The 25,356-nt window shown below is 45.1% G+C and overlaps 1 protein-coding gene and 1 non-coding gene across 2 annotated transcripts in view; both read left to right on the forward strand.

Annotated features, from left to right (window-relative positions):
- LOC124605240 (WAS/WASL-interacting protein family member 1-like) overlaps positions 1–23,202 on the forward strand; it is a 103,987-nt gene extending 80,785 nt beyond the window's left edge. Inside the window, exons 3-4 of the mRNA XM_047136791.1 lie at positions 18,766–19,076; positions 22,978–23,202. Of these exons, the coding sequence (XP_046992747.1) occupies positions 18,766–19,076; positions 22,978–23,202 (536 nt within the window). The remainder of the gene's footprint in view (positions 1–18,765; positions 19,077–22,977) is intronic.
- Trnai-aau lies at positions 12,025–12,097 on the forward strand. Its single transcript has one exon. It is a non-coding gene; the product is annotated as a tRNA-Ile (tRNA).
- Positions 23,203–25,356: the final 2,154 nt, after the last annotated feature.

The raw sequence follows: 25,356 nt of genomic DNA on the forward strand, positions 1-25,356 counted from the left end.
AACCACCTTCATGCTGTCTCTCTACCGTTCCACTCTCGAACGGCACGCGGGAAAAACGAGCACTTAAATTTTTCTGTGCGAGCCCTGATTTCTCTTATTTTATCGTGATGATCATTTCTCCCTATGTAGGTGGGTGCCAACAGAATGTTTTCGCAATCGGAGGAGAAAACTGATGACTAAAATTTCATGAGAACATCCCGTCGCAACGAAAAACGGCTTTGTTTTAATGATTGCCACTCCAATTCACGTATCATGTCTGTGACACTATCTTCCCTATTTCGCGATAATACAAAACGAGCTGCCCTTCTTTGTACTTTTTGGATGTCATCCGTCAGTCCCTCCTGATGCGGATCCCACACTGCACAGCAATACTCCAGAATAGGGCGGACAAGCGTGGTGTAAGCAGTCTCTTTAGTAGACTTGTTGCACCTTTTCAGTGTTCTGCGAATAAATCGCAGTCTTTGGTTTGCTCTACCCACAAATTATCTATGTGATCGTTCCAATTTAGGTGATTTGTAATTATAATCCCTAAGTATTTAACAGAATTTACAGCCTTCAGATTTGTGTGACTTATCGTGTAATCGAAATTTACTTGATTTCTTTTAGTACTCATGTGAATAACTTCACACTTTTCCTTATTCAGGGTCAATTGCCACTTTTCGCACTTATCTAAATCATTTTGCAATTTGTTTTGGTCATCTGATGACTTTACAAGACGGTAAATGACAGCATCATCTGCAAACAATCTAAGAGGGCTACTCAGATCGTCTCCTATGTCGTTAATCTAGATCAGGAACAATGGACGGCCTATAACACTTCATTGGGGAACGTCGGATATTACTTATGTTTTACTCGATGACTTTCCGTCTACTACTACGAACTGTGACCTTTCTGACAGGAAACCATTGATCCAGTCACACAACTGAGGCGATACTCCATAGGCACGCAGTTTGGTTAGATGACGCCTGTGAGGAGCGGTGTCGAAAGCCTTCTGGAAATATAAGAATATGGAATCAATTTGACATCCCACGTCGATAGCACTTATTACTTCATGAGTATAAAGAACTAGTTGCGTTTCACAAGAACGATATTTTCTGAAACCGTACTGTATGTGTCAATATATCGTTTTCTTCCAAGTACCTACTTCATAATGTTCGAATACAGTATATGTTCCAAAACCCTACTGCAAATCGACGTTAGTGATATAGGCCTGTAATTCAGCAGATTACTCCTGCTTCCCTTCTTGGGTATTGTTGTGACTTGAGCAATTTTCCAGTCTTTAGGTACGGATCTTTCTGTGAGCGAGTGGTTGTATATAATTGTTAAATATGGAGATATTTTATCAGCATACTCTGAGAGGAACCTCACTGGTATACAATCTGGACCGGAGGCCTTGCCTTTATTAAGTGATTTAAGTTGCTTAGTTACTGCGGGGATATCTACTTCTATGTTTCTCAACTTGGCAGTTGTTCTTGATTGGAATTCAGGAATATTTACTTCCTCTTCTTTGGTGAAGGAGTTTCGGAAAACCGTGTTTAATAACTCTGCTTTAGTGGCACTGTCATCAGTGACTTCACCGTTGTTATAGCGCAGTGAAGGTATTGATTGCGTCTTGCCACTGGTGTGCTTTATTTATGACCAGAATCTCTTAGGGTTTTCTGCCATATTTCGAGACAGAATTTCGTTGTGGAAATTATTAAAAGCATCTCGGATTGAAGTACGCGCCATATTTCGAACGTCTGTAAAACTTTGCCAATCTCGGGGATTTTGTGTTCTTTTAAGTTTGGCATGCTTTTTTCGCTGCTTCTGTAACAGCGATCTGACCCGTTTTGTGTACCATGGGGGATCAGCACCATCACTTATTAATTTATGTAGTATATATCTCTCAATTGCTGTCGATACTATCTCTCTGGAAACATTCCACAACTTTTCTACACTTACGTCATCAGATCGGAAGGAGTGAAGACTGTCTCTTAAAATGGCGTTAAGAGCATTTTTATCAGCTTTTTTAAATAGATATACTTTGCGTTTCTTTTTGATGGTTATAGGTGTTACGGTATTCAGCCTAGCAGCAACTGCCTTGTTCTCGCGCTAATCCCTCTATTCGTCACAATACTCACTATTTGTCCAGGATTATTTCTTGCTAAAAGGTCAAGTATGCTTTCGCAACCATTTACGCTTCGAGTGGGCTCGTGAACTATATGTCCAAGACAATTTTCTAAGAAAGCATTCAGTACAATTTCGGATGACGTTTTATGCCTGCCGCCGGCTTTGAACGTATAATTTTTCCAGCACAGAGGTAGAGCATGAGCATATTCTGAAAGGAATTTAACTGGTACACAATTTGGACCGGAAAATTTGCTTTTGTTAAGTGCGTCACTACTCCAAGGATATCTACTTCTAAGCCACTCTTGTTGTCAGCTGTTCTTGATTGGAATTCTGGAATATTTACTTCGTCTTCTTTGGTGAAGGGATTTCGGAATTCTACGTTTAGTAATTCTCGCCTGGATACAGGTACTGATTAGGTTGGGGAAGATGTCGAATACTGAGGCAAAGTGGCCCACTACCGTTCTAACTGGTCCTCGATACCTGGGACAGGGGGACTGAGACGGAGCAGACATCCGACCTGGTCGCACACGTGTCGTACGGCGGCGACGTATTTGGCGACTTACGTGGTCACGGGATTTCCTCGGCAGTGTAGAGAGCCACGTGCCGAGTGTGGATGAGCACTGACCTCTTGAAAAATTGCGTCACTGTATTATCACAGAAGAGGTACAACGCGAGGACGTAGGTTGCTCATGGTGTACTGTTGTCCCATTAGATTCCCTCAATTGTTGCCGGCCGAGACCTGAATTGGTAACCGATGGCTCCCCACATCGCGACGCCAAGAGCTACACCAGCGTACCTGTCCAGGAGAGAGGAAGAATGGGACCTCTCCCCAGCTGGTCACCAGAGTCGCCGGCAGTGCCCATCTGCGACAGTGCACAACCGTAATTTGTCGCCATGCATCAGCAGCGCACGTTTGCCAGTCACAGCACCACTCGAAGCGCAGCGGTCCGTGTTGTGGTGTTGAGAGTGGAGAGCAGCTACGAACGGGGGTCAGAAGCTGAAGCCTGTGGTGTCGGTTTGAGGACCGTGCAGAGAATGTCCAGCGAAGGTAAGACGTGAGTGCAAGCCTGCGGCTTATCTGTTTTCAAATCACCAGGGAAAACAACTCAACCGCAAGAAAGAAGTGGCTGAGCTGGACGATTTCGCGAAAATTGTTTAGCGCCGCATAGTGTTCAGCATGTATGCTGAAGGCGAGTATCCGACAGCAGAGAAACTAGCCTCGCATATGAAAGAAGTCGAAAATTTTGACTGAAACAAATGGACCGCGTTGACCTTGCTCAGTCTGATTCATCTACGTCGGACACCAAAGATGATGGCGTGGATTTTTTGCCGTGAAGTAGCAATTACTGCTACTTACGACTTTATTTGTATGACTGTGCCTCCAACAGCATAAAAATTATTAGCACTCAAGTTTTGTCTTTGACCTCGTAACAATGCCTTTTCCTTCGTAAAACATATTAGGTTCAATTAACTACACATACTACAACGCCGTAGCAAGCTGCACAATGAAAGGAAATTACATTTCAGTAACACATTAAACGATCTGTTTATGATATCGTTATAATTACAAATTATTAAAAGTTGAGAATGCTTTAAATGTATTCCATTATTTTGGGTGACTAAGGTGCAAAAAGTTCGTTTGTTTAAGGAAACAAATCTTTGTTGTTCAAAAGACGGAGCATTAAACACTGACAGTATTTAAAGGAAGAATGAAGCTATATCATGATTAGTGACAGAATAGTGTGTTATCGTCTTCAGGTTGAAGCTCTTCCGTCTGCGTTTTCTTTACTAATAAACTGGTCTTTCCGAAGGGATCCGCCTTGAGCAAAACACAATTGCTTCTTTTTGTGCTACCATCCAGAGACGTTTCGTTGAGGTTTCAGCATCACCGCTCGGCTTTCATTTGCTTTTGTTACAAAATAGGAAAAACATTCGTTACTTCTCACAAATATACAAATTAGAGTTTTCGAGAAAGTTTTTACAAATCTGAAAACGGCATAAAGTTTTGCATATATACCTTGTTACCACATTCAGTGGTTTACCTGTTTTTTTTTTCTTTTTTTTGTTTTTTTGTTTTTCTTTACAGCTGTTTTACTCTCAGTCCGTCGTCTTCAACCATATAGAACTTATTGTAGACAAATTATTTCTCTCGATATTTAATACGCTTGGGAATGTTGGGATCCCATTTTACGCCTCCCTCCCCCTCAACAACACACTTAGTCAATTTCGAAAAACATTTAAAAAAAATTATAAACACGCTATTTAAAATAGGTATATATTACTTGAAGAAATTTACAAAAAGGATAATATTGTATGGAAGTATGGTAATTGATTCCTATATCAACAAAGAACGGTCATCATTTCAATGGCTTCCTTCTTGCCTTGTTATCAGCATACACATTTATGACGTTTCAAATTGCAGTTTCACAGTCAGATCGTTTTCTATTGCTAATACAGCCAAGTGGTTCAGACGATCTTGAGTATGAGAAGAACGCAAGCATTTCTTAACCCTTCCAAGAACGGAAAGAATCGTTCAGCAAAGCAGTTCGTTGTTGTGTGGTCAAATAAACTGGCAGAGCGATTCTGATGTTTGGATAAATATCAAAGAGATATTTCTGTCTTAGCATTTTATTTAACGCTGGTAAAGAAGGACCATTCCCATATCCAGAAATCAAAGGTAAGCTTTCGAGATGGACACATTCTGGTCCAAAATAATCCTCTATATTCTCTGAGCAAATATGCTGCAGCTGTTTCGCAGCATTATAGACTTCATCAGGTTCCATTTCCATCAAACTGGATAAGAAAGAGAACTTTCCAGTAAACTCTTTGTAGATACCAAGACGATTAATGAGCTCTGCGGATAGTCTGTTCAATATAATTGGTCTTCAGTATGTCATTTTTAGATTTGCAAAAGACTGTTTCATTTTCTGACTCAGAGTCTGAGTCACCAAAGAACTTCTTTCGTTTTTTCATACGTTTTTCTTGAGTTTCATTGACTCGCGGAAGATGTTGCGTTGTCTCCAGATTTCTCTCTGCCAACTTTTTGTACACTTCAAAGAACTTAGTCATGTCATCTATGAAAGTCAGAATTATAAAGTTTCACTACTGCAAATATGTCAACTTCTTCTGACTGTAGCGCTGTACTCACTGCACTGAAATGAACCAAAATATTCCCCCACATTGTAGCCATGAATGCAATATTTTACAGTTAAGCTGTTGCAGTATCCCTGTTGCTTCTGATTTTTCTACAGATTTCTCGCTTTTCTCTTCAAAAATGCATTTAAGAGCTTTATTGACTGTATCCCAACTAGCATTAAGCTTTTGCAAACATCTTCTCGAGCTGACCATCTTGTAATGCAGAGAGACTTTAAACTCAAGTTTCTATCTTCGAAAATTGTCTGTAGTATTTTCCAGCCTTGTGTCGATGCCGAAAAATAATTGTAAATCGTTTGTAGCAGGTCAAAAAATGTTGTAGCCATTGTACAGCATGTGGTTGCCCTTGATCCTACCAGATTCAGGGAATGCGTGGAGCAGAGAATGAAAAATCCCAAGGCACTGAATGAATTGATTCGGGCTTGCAGGCCAGAGTAGATCCCTGCCATATTTGCAGCATTATCATAGTTTTGGTCACAGCATTGCTTATATCTAGTCCATGGGAGTTGAGGAACATAAATATAGCATCTGCCAATTCTTTCCCAGTATGTCCAGCATTTCTCCTAAATTCTACAAACCGCTCTTGTGGTTGACCATCTTTATTTACATATCGTATAACGAAACTTAACTCATCACAGTGTGAAACATCAGGTGTAGAATCCACAATAATGGAGAAATACTTTGCATCAACTATCTATCTTCTGTACGATCTTTTCTGTGACAGTCTTCCCCATAACATTGATAATCTCCTCAAGAAATGATAAATATGAGATGTTTCCTTTACCCTGGATTCCATATTTAGCTATATGAGCTGCTAAGAATGGATAAAATTCAGCTGTCAGCTCTGAAAACATCATAAAATTGCCATTCCTTAAGGAACCAAACTCTTCTTCATCTCCACAAAATGGCAATCCCCTTGAGGAATGTTTTTTCATTACAGCCATTACCATCTGTAGTACATTTCTCCAATACTTTGCTTCTTCTTGTAGCTGAGTAATAAATTATTTATCAAATGTATTTCTCATTTGTCTCGAACTTACAAGCGATGTGCACTGGAATTTTCATGTTCAGTTACCCTTCGATTAGCGTGTTTCCAATTACTAAATCCACTTGTAGCGAACTGTAATGAACGCCCAAACTGTTTACATGGTGCACAGTAAAGTGATCCCTGACCGGGGGAGTAAATAAAGTAATCGCTTTGCAAAACGTCTCCATTCAACACTTTCCTTTCAAACAAATCCTTGGAAATAGATGTTCGTTTATCGGAATGTGCACGCTCCGACTTCACAAAATCACAATGGTTTATCACTGATTTCCCAAAGAAAGGTTCTTTATCAACAGCAGAGTCTGATGAAACTTCCCCTTGCCCTAACTCTGGTTACTTGCTGTGGTGTTGTTCGTATGTTTGTTTCAGAGTCACTATCGTCGAGCCCTTCGCCACACCTGCTGCTCGACTGTGAATCATTCGTAGGTGTCAAGTTCGCAAGAGAGGAAGAACTTGCAGGTGGAGAATCTAGTCCTTTGTCAACGAGAAACGTTCGTAGTTTTGGCGTTTAATCTAATGCTTCCTTTTCCCTTTTCCTCCTTTGTTCAACTAATTTTCTGTAGCCTGGGCCACTGAGGAATTCCCTACCGTCCATATTCACGTTATGTCAAAACTTCACCCGATTAATGAAGCGGGGGGGAAGATACACACAAACAATAATAAAAGCACCAAACTGAAACCGAGCCACATCAATGCCACATGTGATGCGTTCGTGCTTTCCCACAGAAAAACAATGCATAGGCAGTGCTGCCAATTGCATGACGTAGAGATCCCACCCGTCTACCTACGATTTCATTCGAGTTAAGGTATCACAAACTATCGAAACTATTGCGCTCGTTTCGATTACTTTGCAAACTGGCACGCTTTTTTGCGTGTTTCGTAGTTTCGGAGTAGCGCTAGTTGACACCTTTGCTCGCTTCAGAAAACTATGCTATGCGCATGCGCGATGCTCTTTTTGGGGCACGGTGTTGTACGCTTTGGAACTATCAAAAGAAACTTGTATCATCAGTGGGAGACAGTTTCGGCCGTCCATTGGCCAGAAGCTAAATATGAAGCGGGCAGTCAGAAAGCACGGCAGCTGGGGACAAGCTGCACTCGCACGCATCAGCGCGCTCGAAACGGTTTAGACCTAACTCGAACGCACCGAATAATAATTCCCGCAACCGTAGCTACGTTTCTTTTCCTGCACACTTAAATTTGTACGCTCAAAATTTTGCCGCCAGTAACATTTTGCCGGCCCTAAACATTTGCCTCCCTGGGCCCGGGCCCGGGCCATGTGGCCAGTGCGTAAACATGGGGCCGCGCGGGACTTGAATGAGGTGGAGCGGCTGCTGCGTGACGGCACGGCACGCTGCACGGAGCCCACCACTTGTTTCCGCGTGGCAGGTGCACACGTGGAGGGGTGCATCGAACCACTCTCCCGTCTTAATGGCTCACAAACCTGGATACTCCACTACTCGATCAGCCGACCAAATGGAGGCCAGCAGTGAGGCCCTTTTCAGAACCCGTTACTTGCTGGTAACGCTGTTTCACAGTAGTTCGCGGCTGCTCCACGTCATTCACAGTGATACACAACAACTGAAACTGTTAAGATCTTTTATGTATCCTACCGAGCCCAGTAACAACACTAAATACGAACAACACCAGTGCACCCTGGTAGCCATCCTACCTTTCACAGAGAACTCCAACTCTTACCAGTTTTCATACCCACCGTCTGTGTGCACGCGCACCAAGTTACATCGACATCCGAACAAGTGTGCTGGGTGCTTCACTTTTCCGTCGGGCAGTGAAGTTGTGTCGTGTATGCGAAAGAGTTGGAAGATCAGTTTAACGAAATGGATAGCATCTTCGATAGGCCGTAAATCAAACAGTAGTTCAGTTGTCAGATGATACTGGGAGAGTTAGATTACGAAATGAGACAACACAAGCAATACATGGGTTTTTCTGATTGGGCAGTTTATAAGTGATGTTGACTAAAGTCGAAAGGATGTAAACTTTCAATAAGATGGAGAAGTTTTCTGAAAAAGAGAAGTACGCTATCATAGAACATCAATGTAACGGTAGCAAACATTTCCTGAAAGTATGTCACTGTATCGTTGTAGGGTAAATAAACGTGGACGTTAGGAGCGTGGGATTGGCCGAGCGGTCTCAGGCGCTGCAATCATGGACTGTGCTGCTGGCCCCAGCGTAGGTTCGAGTTCTCCCTCAGCCATGAGTGTGTGTGTTTGTCCTTAGGATAATTTAGTTTAAGTAGTGTGTAAGCTTAGGGGCTGATGGCCTTAGCAGTTAAGTCCCATAAGATTTCACACACATTTGAAAATTTTTGAAATGTGGACGTTATGCGGTTCAGGCAAATCGTAACTGGATAAACTTAAATGTTTTGTTTCAGAAGAACAGAGTAGTGGTGGTGGTGGTTAGTGTTTAACGTCCCGTCGGCAACGAGGTCATTAGAGACGGAGCGCAAGCTCGGGTTAGGGAAGGATTGGGAAGGAAATCGGCCGTGCCCTTTCAAAGGAACCATCCCGGCATTTGCCTGAAACGATTTAGGGAAATCACGGAAAACCTAAATCAGGATGGCCGGAGACGGGATTGAACCGTCGTCCTCCCGAATGCGAGTCCAGTGTGCTAACCACTGCGCCACCTCGCTCGGTAACAGAGTAGTGGGTTAGAATAAGTCACGAGAGGGTCTGAATCCAGTAGGGGACGAAATAAATTTTTTGTCACAATCTGACTAAAAGAAGGTATCGGTTGATAAAAGGCGTCCTGACATCAAGATAATTGCGGAGGGAGATCAAGACCCTAATACAGAAAACGTGTTCAGATGGATGCACAGTTGAAGGTACTTTCAGGTGGTACATTATCACAGAGAACGTTTTGGAACTGAAGCCCACAGCAACACGGGGAGAACGTTAAGCTGTAAGACAAGGCAACGGTGGGGGTGTTCCAGGGCGGGCGGACTAGTGAGCTAGGTGTGGTCCAACATCTGACATCTGCGATCAGCTTTAGCAAAAGGCGACGAAACAAGTAGGAGAAATGTGTGTTTTTTTTTCGGACCAGTTGCCTCATATTTCACGATCAGTGGCAGACTGATCAATGGGACGACAAAATTTCATCGACATATGTAATCTGCAAACCACTTTCGGTTGCCAGTATCGGGTTCCTTTCACTGCGACACTTATTGGCACTGCTTTCCATCCCATTGGCGTATCGATTATGTGAAGAATGGTTGAATAAACGTCTCAGTTGTCACTGTCAATAGTGTAATCTTGTCTTTGATGTTCGTAACGGAACGACATGTCGAGAGGATGGAGGACAGTTCACGTCTAACTTCATTCACCTACCAGTTCAGCTATTTTGAGCGTCTTCTTGAACCTCTCACACATACCAAACATACATTCGAGCATTTGTGCTGCTCTTCTTTGTATACGTCCAATGTCCCCCGTTACTCCTTAGCTCTTTGCACTACGTTTCACCATGCTTGTGGCCTGGTACTTCTGTATGGCCTACACGCCTCCCAGGCTACAACCCAGCCACAAGACTGTTTTCTTTCAACTTGAATTTCTTATCAGCCTAGCCTTAAGGTCGTTCCTATGAGTTTGCTGGAGTCTACTTTGCCCAAACACTGCCCAGGTGACAGGCAGACGTAAACATGAGGATCTAAACACCACACAGCCATTGAGTGAACGTAAGTTTTAGGGCTCAGAAGACACTAAACGATATTTTTAACAGCAATATTAAGCCGACGGTATCCGGAAATAATAAGAAAAGCGCGGTAATGTACTCGAGGCATCACGCAACGTTCTGCACCCCAGCTGCTAATGCCTGAGTCCTTGGAGCATGCAACCGGCCTCCACGCTGCCAGCTGTAAACTCTTCCTGAACAACATATCTTCCAGTTGTTCTTCACTATCAGGTGAAAGATTCCATTACTGTCTTGGTTGAAATTGTATTGTGACGACTCATTTAACCAATGAAAATATCGGAAAGCTCCATACCGAAGGGGAAAAGTGGGAAACCTGCTGATTTGGCGACAAGGAGAATGTGTCCCTGGATAATGGTCTAAAGTGAATGACCGGAAACGGTGCATGTTCTTCGGCGTCCCTGAGAAACCACAATGCAGGATGACCCACGTTCTGAGGTACAAGTGCTGGGGGAATGATAGACACAGCAAAGTTATCCTGTGGACGACAACGTTTGCTACGAAGCCTATGTAACACCTGGAGTTGTCATGGCACCATAGCAGCTCCGGGAAGTCCAAGGCTATTTGCAAACCCCAAACAAGTCGGCAGTGAAAAGAGTTAATTTCCTGTTAAAGGTAATATTTGAGGTTTCCAGACGATAGGTAGCCCTGGAAAAGGAAGTGGGAGGACGAACCGTGGTGGCGAGGTAGAAGAGAGCCGAGTCAACAGTCCGAATCTCTGTTCATATTTATGGGACAACCAGCTAAAAAAGTGAAGAGGTGAAGAACATGTATCGGGGTATGGGAGATGGAAGAGGGCAAAGTTGGTCGGTGTGAAGCACGTGTTGGGTATGGGACGAGGGACTGGGAATTGTAAAGTGCAACGAGAAAGACTGTGGCAGCAGTGTGTACGCTGCACGAATGAAGAGGCTGCGAGCTCTATCTGGGTTGGAGGAAAGGGGAGGGACGCCGTCTGCCCAGCTCAGGGCACAGAGGCCTACTGAACTGAGTTCCTAGTTAGTTTACGGGTCGGTCTTTGGTTCCACAGTTTTCTTTTATCGTGACTAGTTTCGAGAAGAACCTGTGAGTTACTAAAGGGTGCTACTGAGACTTTAGCAACTACTTGAGTTAAGATACGAAGCCAGGAATTGCTGTGCACTTACCTAACCGTGTAATTTTCAGATGAAATTTAACGAAAGAGCTTCACATTAACGTGTTATCAGTAGTATTTGGTGTTTTCTTTCAAGGATATACAGGTATTTTGTATTGTCGGTAGAGTTGAGTCTGTTCTATAACATTTGCGGGTGGCAGATATAAGCGAACGGAAGAGTTGTTTATTTAATTTGATTTGTAGTTGTGCACTTTCCGCCCCTGATATTTCTACAGTTGCTCTGAACGAATGCCGGATCTTTGGGAAACGAGCAGTCAGAACGGTGTGATGAGTGACAGCCAGTGAGTTAGCCTGTTTCACGGGCTCAACATTTTGCAGCTGGGCTGGCGAGCCAATTACTTACAGTTATCGATACTGAAAGGGTTAGCATGAAATGCACCCGAAAGCGATCAGCGTTGTTCAGGGACGTGAGTAAAGGGCTGGTAGGTCATTGTGTGAGATAACAAATGAGATCACGGAGCCCTACCATTGGCGTGTCCACTCGCGATTTTTTTGTCGATTCACTGGATAATCACCACTGAAAAGTTCGGTTAAGCCATTCCCTTTCATAACGCACTATCCACGTGTGGGAGTGTCACTAGACGGTAAAGACCAACAGGACGATGACTAAGCATACTCAAATCCGGTAGGAATTAAAATGTAAACACGAGAATCATCAACAGTGTACGAACGAAACTTGTACAGCAGAGTGAGAAAAATCACCTAGAACAAACATGTCAGTGTGTGCGAATTGTAGCGTCGGCGATCGGAAAGTGAGTGATGAAGACAAGGGACAGGAGAAGTACGTTACTAGTGTACTGGTAAGTTGAGAACTTGGGCCTGACGAGAGGCGTGCTATGACAGTCCATGCAGTTGCGCTGACCACAGCGTCCGGGTGGCTCAGTGGTCAGAGCGCCGGCCGAATAAGCAGGAGACCAGGGTTCGAATCCCGGTCTGGCACAAGTTTTCAACTTTCTCCTTTGGTGTCACTCATCGCCCACTAGCAGCTACATGTCGTAACTCCTTTGTGTCTTGGCTGAGGAATGCCCGCGTAGTTTCCACGTTTCCTACACAGCCAGAGGGTCTTGCCAACGGATGCCATGTCCACGCTATCCAAGATGTGGCAGTCGAACTTTACAACTCTGGACGGGCAATGTTGGAGTGTTTATCTCGATGTCGATATCCGAACCCGGTAACGATACTACACATCACACCACCATTAAAAGGTAACACGAATTATTGTGCGGGGAACCGTGGCAATGACTCCAATGGAACTTCAATTTATGGTGTTTCCCACCTTTGGCTTCTTGTTCATTTCCCCATCTGGGGAAGCTATTGAGTGCCAGTCTTATTTCAGGCGACAACACGTTGAGCGACTTGCTCGCCGGTGATGTGGATGAAATGATGACAAGGACAACGTAACACCCAGTCTACGAGCGGGGAAAATCTCTAACTCCGCCGGGAATGGAACCCAGGGCCACTGCATGGGGAGCGGGGGGGGGGGGGGGGGGGGGCAAGAACGTTAGCTAAGCAGGCTTACGCTGCCGACGCAAAGAGACTGTCAGCGATTGTGCACTATTGGAGGAAGTGAGGAAGTGAGTGAACCTCCTGTGACGGTCTGATGATCGGCTGCTGCGGCTGGTAACGACGTGGACGTGGACGTGGACGTGGACGTGGACGCAGGCTGTAGTGGCGCTGCAGGTCGTGTCTGGGGCGTGGCCGTCGAGAAGGCACCTACGCTGGCTCCAGTATTGGGCATGACTTCTGCAGCCGCAAGTGTTAAAAGTGAAACGCTCCCTAAATCACGCAGAGCTAACAGGTAATTAGGATGGTGGAAAGGGCCAAGGGAGTTGCGGTCGGATTCATTTCACAACTGTAATTTATTATCACTTAGTTCAGAAATACACTTTTAAAAGAATTAAATTTGCTTCGCGTCTGAAGGCCTCCAAACAGATGCTTTAGAATAAGTTCAATTTCGAAAAGACATGACGCACAGTTAAATTTACGAATAAGATAAATCGTATAGATATACGAGATCAGCATGCGGAGCGGCTGAAGGCCGCCGGAGTAAATCTTCAAAATTCCAGATATACTATGATGATTACAGGAGGCAGAAGGCCACAGTCTTTTAAGATGCTAACAGGGCTGATGACCCAGAAGGTGCACAGAAAGAGATAAACAAACGAAACAAGATGGCTGTAAAGTTAAATTCTGCAAATTAAGGAAATATGTATATTGCAACAATCGGTAAAACAGTACATTAAGTTTAAAATTTCCCTTTTGCAACACCAACGGCGGAAGGCCCACAATAACTTGTAAAATCTTCCAGAGTAAATTACAATTACCTTTCAAGAGCAGAAGGCTATAATGTTTAGACTTGAAGGAACCTCTGAGAACATGTTTTCAGGGCTGAAGACCCACAACTAACCTTGCCAAATTTAAAATATAAAATACAGTTAAAATACAACAAATTTAACACTGCCAAAAGGGTAATTAAGAGAACGGTACCCAGGAGACTCCAGTGGATCGGTCTGCCCTCCTTCACTTAGGCGAGACAGGTGGTGAATACAACTACACTTAATTCGTGCGAACCCAACCAAGGGACAGTCACGGACCGACCGGCCAACCACTTGCTTCCCAGAACGGAGTACACAAGAATTCAAGGCAAAAAAAAAAAAAAATTAAAGAAAATGTTGCAAGCATCACTATCCCCAAACAAATGCTTATGTGACACTGCCTAAAAGCTACGTTAGCGGCCAACTCAGGTAACCAGAACACTAACGGCCACAAGGCAGAGAATTCCACTGGTGCACTTGAATTACAGTCAACCAAAATATTTAATTACACCGCATGTCGGCTATATTTCAGCAATAGAAACACTCCATGTTGCAAAGAAGGAAAACATCCCCAACAGCAAACCACCGAAACGAACCACACAACATGGCTTGGGTAACTGAAACCACTACACAACTTGACGTCCCGGGTCGGTGAACCACGGAGCTCGTACCGATCGGACAGCTCCACACACGCTCCGACACTGCTCAGGGACCAGCAGCGGACCCAGCCGACCGCACCCCACGGAGGTAACTTCCCCCGTCCGCACCAACCAACCGACCGACCCTCAGAATACCCACAACACCTAAAATAGTCGTCAGTGGAAACAACGGCAACTACACACACAACCTGACAAACACTTGCACTTGCACGAAGACTTGAACGATACCCAACAGTCAATAAGAACGCACGAAGACAACTCGGGAGATAATGCACACAGACACACACACACAGCCGATTCATGACCGATCGGCGAGCCAGAACGCGTCGTCCCGTAGGACGGCCGACCGACGATCCACCAAGACCGTGGCCCGGCTCAAGTGATGCGTGGCGGCAACGGTCGGGCGAGCCATGTCGACGCAGAGCTCACTGCTGCTCCAACCAGACTGCACCAGTGCCGCATTGAGACTCCCCGACTGGCAGGTCCGGACTGCGCTCCAGACGCGTTCCAACTGACTGGCAGACCCGAACTCGCTACCCGAACTCACTTACGACAGACAACGACCGGGAAGTAATAGCAGTCGAGCAAAGATACTATGAGAGGGGATATATCGATACGCGCTGCTAGCGCCGCTCACGGTCAGGCAAAGCAGCAACTCAGTGACAGAAGTACGTTAAAAACAGGGTGTAAAATACATGATGGCGGGAACACGAGCCACGCACGGCTCAAAGAGTAAGGAACAATTCGCGGGTTTTGAGATGTAGAATTATGCCCGGTGCCCAACTCGTCTTCAGGCGTAACGTGCACGCTCACACGGCAGCAGCCTGCTAGTGTAGTGGGCTCAGGATTCACAAGGCAAGTCGCAGCAAATCGAGAAGTGTGCGTGGTCTCCACCGGGTTCGTCCACTGTCTGCGGTGGACTGATAGTTGGCGAGAGACGCTGGTAAGGCCTCGTCAGTGGCCATCGAAAACAGTGCCTTCCTCGTCTGACTGTTGTCGGTTACGGCGATCTGCTCCGCTTCCGAGTTAGACGCCGGGTGTAGAGGGGCGTCGCTTTCGTTGGCAGAAAGCCTCAAATTCTGGTGCAAAAAACTGAGGCCCGTTCTCTGATATAATGGATTGGGAGGCTCCCTCTTCAGCGAAATGATGGCCAGTGCTAGTATGAGCAGCCATATAACAGGCTGGTTCCACATGTGGAGGACTAGAGAGTGCATCTGCTACCAGCAACCACATTTCAACCTTAAGAGGTCCACAGAAGTCTATGCACACCCTTTCCCAAGCTTGCTCAGGCCGGGCGCATGGAGAAAACTTTTAGTGAGCGAAGCTAGGTCGTGGGTTTTGACCACTCGTTTTCGTGACACTTCGGTGACTACACATGTGGTCCTTATTCTATGTATTGTCTGCCTATACTCTCGCAAGCACTCTTTACGCAAGGCTCTAGATATTCTGTCTGTACACAAGTTATGATCTGTAACTGTTTCCGTTATTTCCTCGTGTGAGAGCGCCAATCCGTGTTTCCTGCGACAACGGTGACAGTTCGAAAGTACCTCCTCTCTCTCTAAAAGCACAATTGGCCTGCCGACCAAGGTTTACACACAGCAGGTAAGTGGGATATGGCTCATGGCCGGATAAGAAACGAACCGTGCCCTGACTGGGATTAGCATGTTTCATCCTCATCCCTGATGTTGGGGAATTTTTTTTTCACAGTTGTTCCACTCCCTTTGGCATAAATTCTCAATCCAGCTTTTGAGTTCTCTCAACGTTTGTACTTCCTCCCCTAAGAGGTCTCTGATGGTGTCTGATCTAACCGTTTTCATCCAGTGTGTTGCCGCGCGCTACTCAATAGTTACGCCTGTCGGGGATCCGGAGCACCGCCGACGTGCTGCCGCAAGCCCAAGGTAGCCGCAGGAGCACGCTACACACTCCCCTGTCGTAGCTTACCACCACAATATTACGCGCCGTGCAGAGTTGATGTGCCCACACGCCGACAGCAAAAGACGTTGTGGACCCGAAGAGCGCGCAGTCGTATGTTCGTGTTAGAGTCATGTGTAATCTGAAGTCCACTGTGTTGATCGTGACAAACTTATGCATTAACTTGCACCCCATTTCTGTAGCCGTGTTGAAGTGTTGTTTGAAGCTTAATTTATGGTCCAGGAATATGTCCAAGTATCTTTTAACAATGTTTTTTATGCTTTTACCGCCTAATTTAACTATAGAACTCCTTCGGAAATCTCCCTTCAACATAATGTAGATGGTTTTCATTTGCCGCAATAGTGAGTTTATTTGTAGAACACCAGATGTTCACGGTCTGCTTCCGCTTCGTGGTCGTTTCTCGAGTCGGCCTCTGTCATTGTGGCGAAGTGTCAGCATTTGCGACTATTTCATCTCTGTGATTGTCCCTTTCCATTCATATTAATAGGGGTTGAATGGTACTGTTCCAGAAAACGGATCCGCAAATTGACCCCCGCGAGCATCCCTTATTGATCTCTTTGATCACTTTGCAGCTCTCCGCACAATTTTTGCAACAGTCAATACGAATATTGTACAGAGGCGCAGGAAGCTGCAAGTTTCGAAGGCGTGCAGGCACCGCGGACGACTACAAATTATCGTGTGTCCCTGCTGTACCTATCAGTACTACTACTACGTATTCCTTTCCTGTTCTGCTCCCGGCCGGGTTGGAAATTTTCTCTGCCCGCGGACTGGGTGTTCGGCTGTCCTCGCCATTTCGTCATCACCATCATCATTTGTGATAGTGGCTCGATTGGTCTGTGTAGAATTGAACTGTGTAAAAATTCGGACTTTGTAAGGGCGCTGATGAGCGCTCAGTTGAGAGCTTCATAAGGCAAACATCACCAGCATCTGTTTTGTTCACTATTCGGGTAGCCTGAATAGCTGCGGCACCTGCCGGCTTTGGGGGTGTGAGGCCAAACTGAGGTGGGCTACTGGCCCTGCGTGTCCCGCGTGCCACAAGAAGTCGCTCCTCCGTCTCAGCCAGGCAACTTAGAAGGCAGATCGGGCTCTGTCGGAATTTTGCCCCCTCACTTTTATACGACTTCCGTGTCTGCCGCCTTCCAGGACGCGGCACTTGTGCCAGCCGGAGGGCTAGTGAGTGACCTCTCTGCCTTCTTGCTCTTTAACCTCTTAATGGCTGAAAAGACTTCCTCTCGTGCGTTCGTCGTGCATTGTCTTTCCAGCTGTGCTATCTAACGTAGATGTAGATGTAGAACCACGCTATCTGGTGGCGACGAGCGCAGAGTACTGCTGTGGCATTCCTCGACGGCATCCGCAGTGGCGTTCTATAAATCTAAGCTTTTTTTGTCCTAATTTTCTACGTAAACTGTTGATGTTAAGTATTTCTGTTTCCTGGTTAGTTTTAAGTTCACAAGTGTTTAAAGCTTCACGATACTGTAGCGGTGTATTCTTAAGAAGAACGAAGCCATGTCCCTTCACACACGCACGCACATCCCATCGTTCTTTTTAACAACACAGGCACTCCAGTATCATAGATATCGCCCCACTACGAGGGAGGGACTTTCAATTAAAATATCCTCCTCTGTACGAGAACTACATAACATGTGTAAGAGTTGTGCTGCAGGAATGGCACCACACGCGTGTTTGGGTCTGGCTGTCGGTCACGCCTGGACAGCCAACGCGGGTGGGACGGACGCTCACGTGGAGTGCCAAATCCGTGCTCGAGTCCCGGTGCGGCAAAAATTTTGACTGTCGACATTCCCTTATACAGGTGATAGGTGTTAGTATTTGCATTAGAAGATTTTTTTTAATAAGAAGAAATGAAATAAGCTTCATTTCTCTGCATGAACAATTTAATATTGTGAAAACACGACTTGTCTTTCTAACAAAGTGGTAGGTCTTTTTAAATGATAGGAAACAAAAGAAAAAGTCCATTATGTTTCTCAAAGGCTATAAATGTGACAGTGCCGGCTCAGCGTCTGATCGACTGTGTGGTATGCCATAATTGTCGTACCACTTTCTTGAAACTCTGTTCCTGCATGTCGGTCGATTCCATATCTTTAGGAACTTTAATTGTTCATGGAATCGCTTAAGACCACTCTAGGTGTCTGAGTTATTTCGAGTAAACTTGCCTGCAATTGCAATTGATTTAGTACATGAATGGCAGCACTCTATAGGGGATAATATCATTTTAGTGCCACAATGACGAGAGGTTTCAAAAACCGCAGCAGGAATGCATTCACGATGAGAAAACATTACAGTGCTGGCACATTTACTGTAACTTGAATTCAAACTTCCCGTGAAATAACGGTACTCACATCATCAGCTGACGTCACGTGACGTCACTTACTTGCGTCACGGCCGTCAAATTGGATAACGGTACTTTGCGGTGACCCACCTGTGGTGGAGTCCTCCTGGGGTGTTGGTCCCCTTACTTCACTACTTATTACCAGTGGCAGCTGATGCCGTGAGCAGACGTAGTCAATCTGTTAGCTCAGTCGGGTAGTTGTAATATATATACTGTGGGAGTCGACTGCCGGCGTGTCACGCCCCCTACTGAGGTGCCGGGGAGCCGCCAGCGGCGCAGCGCCACGGCAGCCGCCTCTGCTGCCCACTACCGCCCGCGCATCCTCTTTTGCCATCCACTTTACTTTTCTTCCACAGCTTTGCCAGTGCCGCTCGCAAACACGATTACACGTGTGCCGTGCACTGAGCCCTGCGGGTCTCCTGTTGCAGAGAGCGAGGGTGAGGAGGAGGCGGGGGCCCTGACGCAGACCGCCGCCCCCGCCGCCCTCGCCGCCCCCGCCGCCACGGCGCCCAGCATGGCGGACCACTACGACGTGGAGGGCCAGGCTCTGGGGATGGGCCTGGGGGCGGGAGCCGCCCCCGCCGCCCCCCGGCCGCCGCCCACGGCCAACGCGGTTCTCGTCCCCTCGCTCATCGAGAGGCCGCCCGAGGTCGACAAGAAGGTCAAGGTAAGTCTCTCCGCAGTCCTGCGGGACAAGCTATAAAGCTAGACGCGAGATGCTGATAGCGTAGAAGAAAAAAAAATTGAATGAATGACAGAATCAACTTCAACTAGCAGTAAATACCTGAAAATGTATCATCTACCTAATGTTCATTATGTTATACTCGCAGTCCCTCAAAGTACAATTTAGCGCAACCTGCTGGTCGGAAGAGTGAACACATTATATTTTTGATATTGTTCGCAGCTATTGTTCAGCAGCTGCAGACTATTCCGACAAAGATTAAAAGTTTGTCAGCTGCACGAGAAAATCTTTATTTCATTCACTTCAGCAGTTTCTTTCCATCAGTTTAAATTATAATCTTCACACCTTTGTTACAGATCATTAAAATAGAGTGGCATTTCCCAGATAAATTATATGTTCCATTTGTAGTGTAATGAATCTTATACCCTCTGAACTTTGGTACTTCAATCAAAATCTTCGATTTCTTATGAATTCCCGTCTGAATTGAGTTAATTTATACACTTAAATTGTGTAAAAATACGCGCAGATTACATAACAAAACACTATTTTTCTGATAAGATAATTTTATTTTTCATATAGATCCATTTGGCAACATCCATCTTGAGCCATGAAAATTAATATTCACAATTCTTAATTAATATGAGTCAGAAAACACTTTTTTGTGCAGCTGACGACTGACTTTTTATCTTTGTTGAGACGTTATGTTTCACTGGAATGCACTGACCCTCTTTGAATCGGAATCTCTGGGTGTGCCGAGACCGCCGGACTGCCTCTTCACGCACAACACAGATACTCAGGCAGTGGCAGTACGGCAACGGGTTGCAGTAGTCAGCATCTGAGATAATGTCTTGGATCCAGAACGTAGTGAGAATGAAAATGAGTTTCACTGAACTAAAGTAAAGACGAAGGAAATTCACTGCTAACTTGATGAAAGATAGTCTTCAATTCCGGACATGCTTTACAGTGCTGTTCACATCATTATTCCTCGACTACAGCTATCGTTGAGGAATGATGGTGGACATATTGAGCATTTTCTGTAAAGAACATCATGTTTGCTTTGTCTTACTTTGTTATGATAATTATTGCTGTTCTGATCAGATGAAGCGCCATCTGTCGGACATTTTTTGAACCTTTTTTTTGCTTCTAATAAAACCCCATGTCATTCCAAGCACGTGTGTCAATTTGTACCTCTCTATCTACATTATTCCGTTATTTATTCAGTTTTCAAATTTATACTGACTTTTTGATCACCCGGTATATTCCATATGTTCTTCTAAACCATTGGACCGATTTCAAACAAATTTGGTTCACACGCTTACTGTCTGGAAGTAATCGCTTTGGGGTAATAACCAGCTCCGTATCAAATAGGAAAGGAGTAGGGATGGGGATAAAAAAGGAAGTGTAGCCCATGAGTGTGAGTACTCAGGCTTTACCCATCCGGTATTTGAGAATGAGAGCACTTAGTGACTTGCAACAAACTTTACACATAATTTCAAACCTTTACTAAACTTCTCACCTGTAAGCCTCACGAAATGGAGAAAGGAAAAGTTAATCGCTCCTACTTTTCCCTGTTCATGCATTAAAACTGCCGCATCAGGCGGAAGTTTGAGTTCATTATTTTCTTTCTCTTAAACGAGTACCAGAAATGTTTCCTGGGAGCAGAACACAATCAGGGCGATGGGCAGTAGTCCCCTCCTCCTAGTGCCCCAGTCAGGGACGTGTGTGCCGTGCCTATACAGGGTGGTCCATTGATGATGACCGGGCCAAATATCACATGAAATAAGTGTCAAGCGTTAAAACTACAAAGAACGAAACTTGTCTATCTTGAAGGGGGAAACCAGATGGTTCTATGGTTGGCCCGCTAGATGGCGCTGCCATAGGTCAAACAGATATCAACTGGGTTTTTTAAAAAATAGGAACCCCCATATTTTATTACATATTCGTAAAGAAATATGAATGTTTTAGTTGGACCACTTTCTTCGCTTTGTGATGGATGCCGCTGTAATAGTCACAAACGTATAAGTACGTGGTATCAGGTAACATTCCGTCAGTGCGGACGGTATTTGTTTCGTGATACAGTACCCGTGTTAAAATGGACCGTTTACCAATTGCGGAAAAGGTCGATATCGTGTTGCTGTATGGCTATTGTAATCAAAATGTGCAACGGGCGTGAACTATGTATGCTGCTCGGTATCATGGACGACATCATCCAAATGTCCGGACCGTTCGCCGGATAGTTACGTTATTTAAGGAAACAGGTGGTGTTCAGCCACATGTGAAACGTCAACCACGACCTCCAACAAATGATGATGCCCAAGTAGGTGTTTTAGATGCTGTCGCGGCTAATCCACACATCAGTAGGAGACAAATTGCGCGAGAATCGGGAATCTCAAAAATGTGTTGAGAATGCTACATCAACATCGATGGCACCCGTACCATATTTCTATGCACCAGGAACTGCCTGGCGACGACTTTGAACGTCGTGTACAGTTCTGCCACTGGGCACAAGAGAAATTACGGGACGATGACAGATTTTTTGCACGCGTTCTATTTAGCGACGAAGCGTCATTCACAGCGGTAACGTAAACCGGCATAATATGCACTACTGGGGAACGGAAAATCCACGATGGCTGCGACAAGTGGAACATCAGCGACCTTGGCGGGTTAATGCATGGTGCGGCATTATGGGAGGAAGGATAATTGGCCCCATTTTATCGATGGGAATCTAAATGGTGCTATGTATGCTGATTTCCTACGTAATGTTCTGCCGATGTTACTACAAGATGTTTCACTGCAAGACAGAATGGCGATGTACTTCCAACATGATGGATGTCCGGCACGTAGCTCGCGTGCGGTTGAAGCGGTATTGAATAGCATATTTCGTGACAGGTGGATTGGTCGTCGAAGCACCATACCATGGCCCGCACGGTCACAGGATCTGACGTCCCGGATTTCTTTCTGTGAGGAAAGTTGAAGGATATTTGCTATGGTGATCCACCGACAACGCCTGACAACATGCGTCAGCGCACTGTCAATGCATGTGCGAACATTACGGAAGGCGAACTACTCGCTGCTGAGAGGAATGTCGTTAGACGTATTGACAAATGCATTGAGGTTGACGGACATCATTTTGTGCAATTATTGCATTAATGTGGCATTTACAGGCAATCACGCTGTAGCAGCATGCGTTCTCAGAAATGATAAGTTCACAAAGGTACATGTATCACATTGGAACAACCGAAACAAAATGTTCAAACGTACCTGCGTTCTGTATTTTAATTTAAAAAAACCTACCTGTTACCAACTATTTGTTCGTCTAAAATTTTGAGCCATATGTTTGTGACTATTACAGCGCCATCCATTACAAAGCGAAAAATGTGGTCCAACTAAAACATTCCTGTTTCTTTACGTACTACACGAATATGTAATAAAAAATGGGGGTCCCTATTTTAAAAAAGCGCAGTTGATATCCGTTTGACCTATGACAGCGCCATCTATCGGGCCAACCATTGCGCCATCTGGTTTACCCCTTCAAGCTAGATGAGTTTCGTGCTTTGTAGTTTTTTCGTTTGACGCTTATTTCGTGAGATATTTGGCCCGGTGACTATCAATGGAGCACCCTGTATAGTCCCGCCCGTAACCACGTGACAGGTCGTGTGCGAAAGAGATTTTTTTACTCGAGTTCCAGAATTAGTCTGAAGATAACTGCTGAAAACCTTGATAATTTCTTATCCAATTGCTTTGTTCATTACGTTTAGTCATTGTCATGTAACGGTTGTAAATAAGAATTTGGATAACGGATGAAAGCTGGTAACTGCAGCGTTTAGAGCCTTTAACTTCCTGTTCTTTAGTTCATGTGCTTTCTTTGTGTGTGTGGCTGGGAGAGGCGCAGAGCGTCCAGCGGGATCGTGGGCCGCCCCCAGCAGCTGCGTTACGCTGCCGCCGCGCCGCTTTCGCCGCCTGCCCTCCTCGTGGCGCCGCCATTAAAGCGGCGCGCCTCACTGGCCGGCCGGTCGGTCTGCTGGCGAAGGCCGAGGCCCGCGCCGGGTACCGCCGCGTCGCCCTCCACACACCGACACCGGGTGCTTCACCACTCTCAGTAACAGGTTGACGCCACACAAAAAGAGCAATCGTTACACGCTGTCTGCCAATATGGACCGACGAAACATTGAATTTTCACGAAAACATCAAAATAACTAAACCTAAAAAAAAGAAGAAATCTGCACACGTTGGCCAAGTTAAACTCGTGGGAATTAGTGGCCGGGCGGCAGTTATTGGCCGTCGGCGCTAGCGTTTCGTGTTGTCTGTCGCTGGGGCATGCTGGACTCTGAAGGCTGCCAGCCTGGATGGAGCGAGTCTGACTCCGTCACCTTCCTCTAGATCTACAACTTCGTGGCTACTCTGCAAATTACACTCAAGTGCTTGGCAGAGTGTACATCGAACTACATTTATTTTCTGTTGTTACACTCTCGAACAGCGTGCGGAAGAAACTAAAACTATATCTTTCCCTACCAGCTCTGATTTCCCTTATTTTATTATAGTGATTGTTTCTTCCGATGTAGGTCGGCTTCAAAAAAATACTTTTGCATTTGGAGAAGAAAGTTTCGGATTGAAATTTCGTGAGAAGAACGCGCCGCAACGAGAAAAGCCTTTTCATTATGTCCACCCCAAATCCTGTATCGTGTCCGTGACACTCTCTCCCCTATTTCTCGATAATACCAAACGTGCTGACCTCCTTTGAACTTTCTCGATGTACTCTGTTACTCCCATCTTGTAAGGCTCTCACACGGCGCAGCAGTATTCCAAAAGAGAACGGACAAGCATAGTTTAGACAATAGTCATAGGGAGGTGGGGGTCCTGGCGCAATTTTGATATCGAGTTTATATCAAAATGAAAGGCAAATTAATTAAATTGGGTCAATTAATTACTCCCCTGCAACCTCGACCACGCCCATCCCCGGATGACCTCATGTGTTTTCCTCAACCTCCACATGGGTTACCTGCCCCTTTCCCCCCTCCCAAACCTCCTCCAGCCCGTTGCCGTTCACGAGTGAGATAGTAAAAATAAAAGGGGGTACTGTTATTTTATGGGTGCAAGAAAACTTAAAAATCCGAAAACTTCTGCAGGGCATGGCAGCATATGGAAATAGTACGTGTCTGCAGCATTCAGGAACGCTTCTAAACAACTGTCTGAAAGTGATGACCTCTACATTTAATCCCATGCTCCACAGGGACAAGTAGCAGATAACCAGTGTTCCGGCAAGTCTTCCTCCATCCCAACCAACTGTGGTCAGTCAATCATTATCTGGTAATCAGCACCATACCTGTGGACAGATGGGATGTGAAAGACACTGTTGATATGGGCTGATGTAGGGTAATACATGATCAATTTTAACCACTTTACCAGTTCTTCCGTCATTTCTTGGGCCAGCCAAAGACACAACGGGAGCTTCTCAATTTCTGCACCATTGTTATCCCTCCACTACTTTCCAAGTACCACGAACCAGATTACAAATTCAGATAGATGAATGTGCAGTACATCCATTCTGTGACATACATCAAAGTACTCCACCTGTTGCATAACTACAGTCCTAACCAATGACACAGTAGAATGCCTCCCAATTTCATCATCATCGCTAAATCAGCCCTCCACTACTTTGCAGCTACAATATGCTAGATTTGAAGTATATCTTGATGTCTGTGCGCTACCTCAATTCGACCATATATGTCAGCGTATAAGAGAGTTTCCTATACTGAAGCAATTATTTTATCTACATATTTCTAGTGTATCGATCATTTTCACATTCGTATGATAAACTTGGAGATTGACAGATCCCTCTCACACTATCCTTGATCAATCCTCTCTCCAACACCGGTCTTACATATGGCACCCATCCAAAAGCACAAGATTTCTCCAGATGCATCCTTGTTGAGGACAGTAGCTCCTCTTATCGCTGTATAGTCGATATGAGAGTACTGTGGTGATATAACAGATGCTTATAAAGAAACATCTGATTTATACATGATGGAGCTCCACACAGATGCAGTTTGACATATTTCATTTAAATCAACCATGATATCAATTCTGAAGCATTATTCCACTGCCTGGAATCACTATGAGGAAGGTACTGGCATGAGAGGAATGATCACAGAGTCTAAAAACACACTCTGACAGTTACATGGTTCTGCACCTAAAAATGCTACATCGCTAATTCCATACGATTTCCGAAGTGTTAGTCATGCAGAATGCAACACTCTTAATACTC

The sequence above is a fragment of the Schistocerca americana genome, chromosome 3, assembly GCF_021461395.2.
Source record: "Schistocerca americana isolate TAMUIC-IGC-003095 chromosome 3, iqSchAmer2.1, whole genome shotgun sequence".
Taxonomy (NCBI): domain Eukaryota; kingdom Metazoa; phylum Arthropoda; class Insecta; order Orthoptera; family Acrididae; genus Schistocerca; species Schistocerca americana.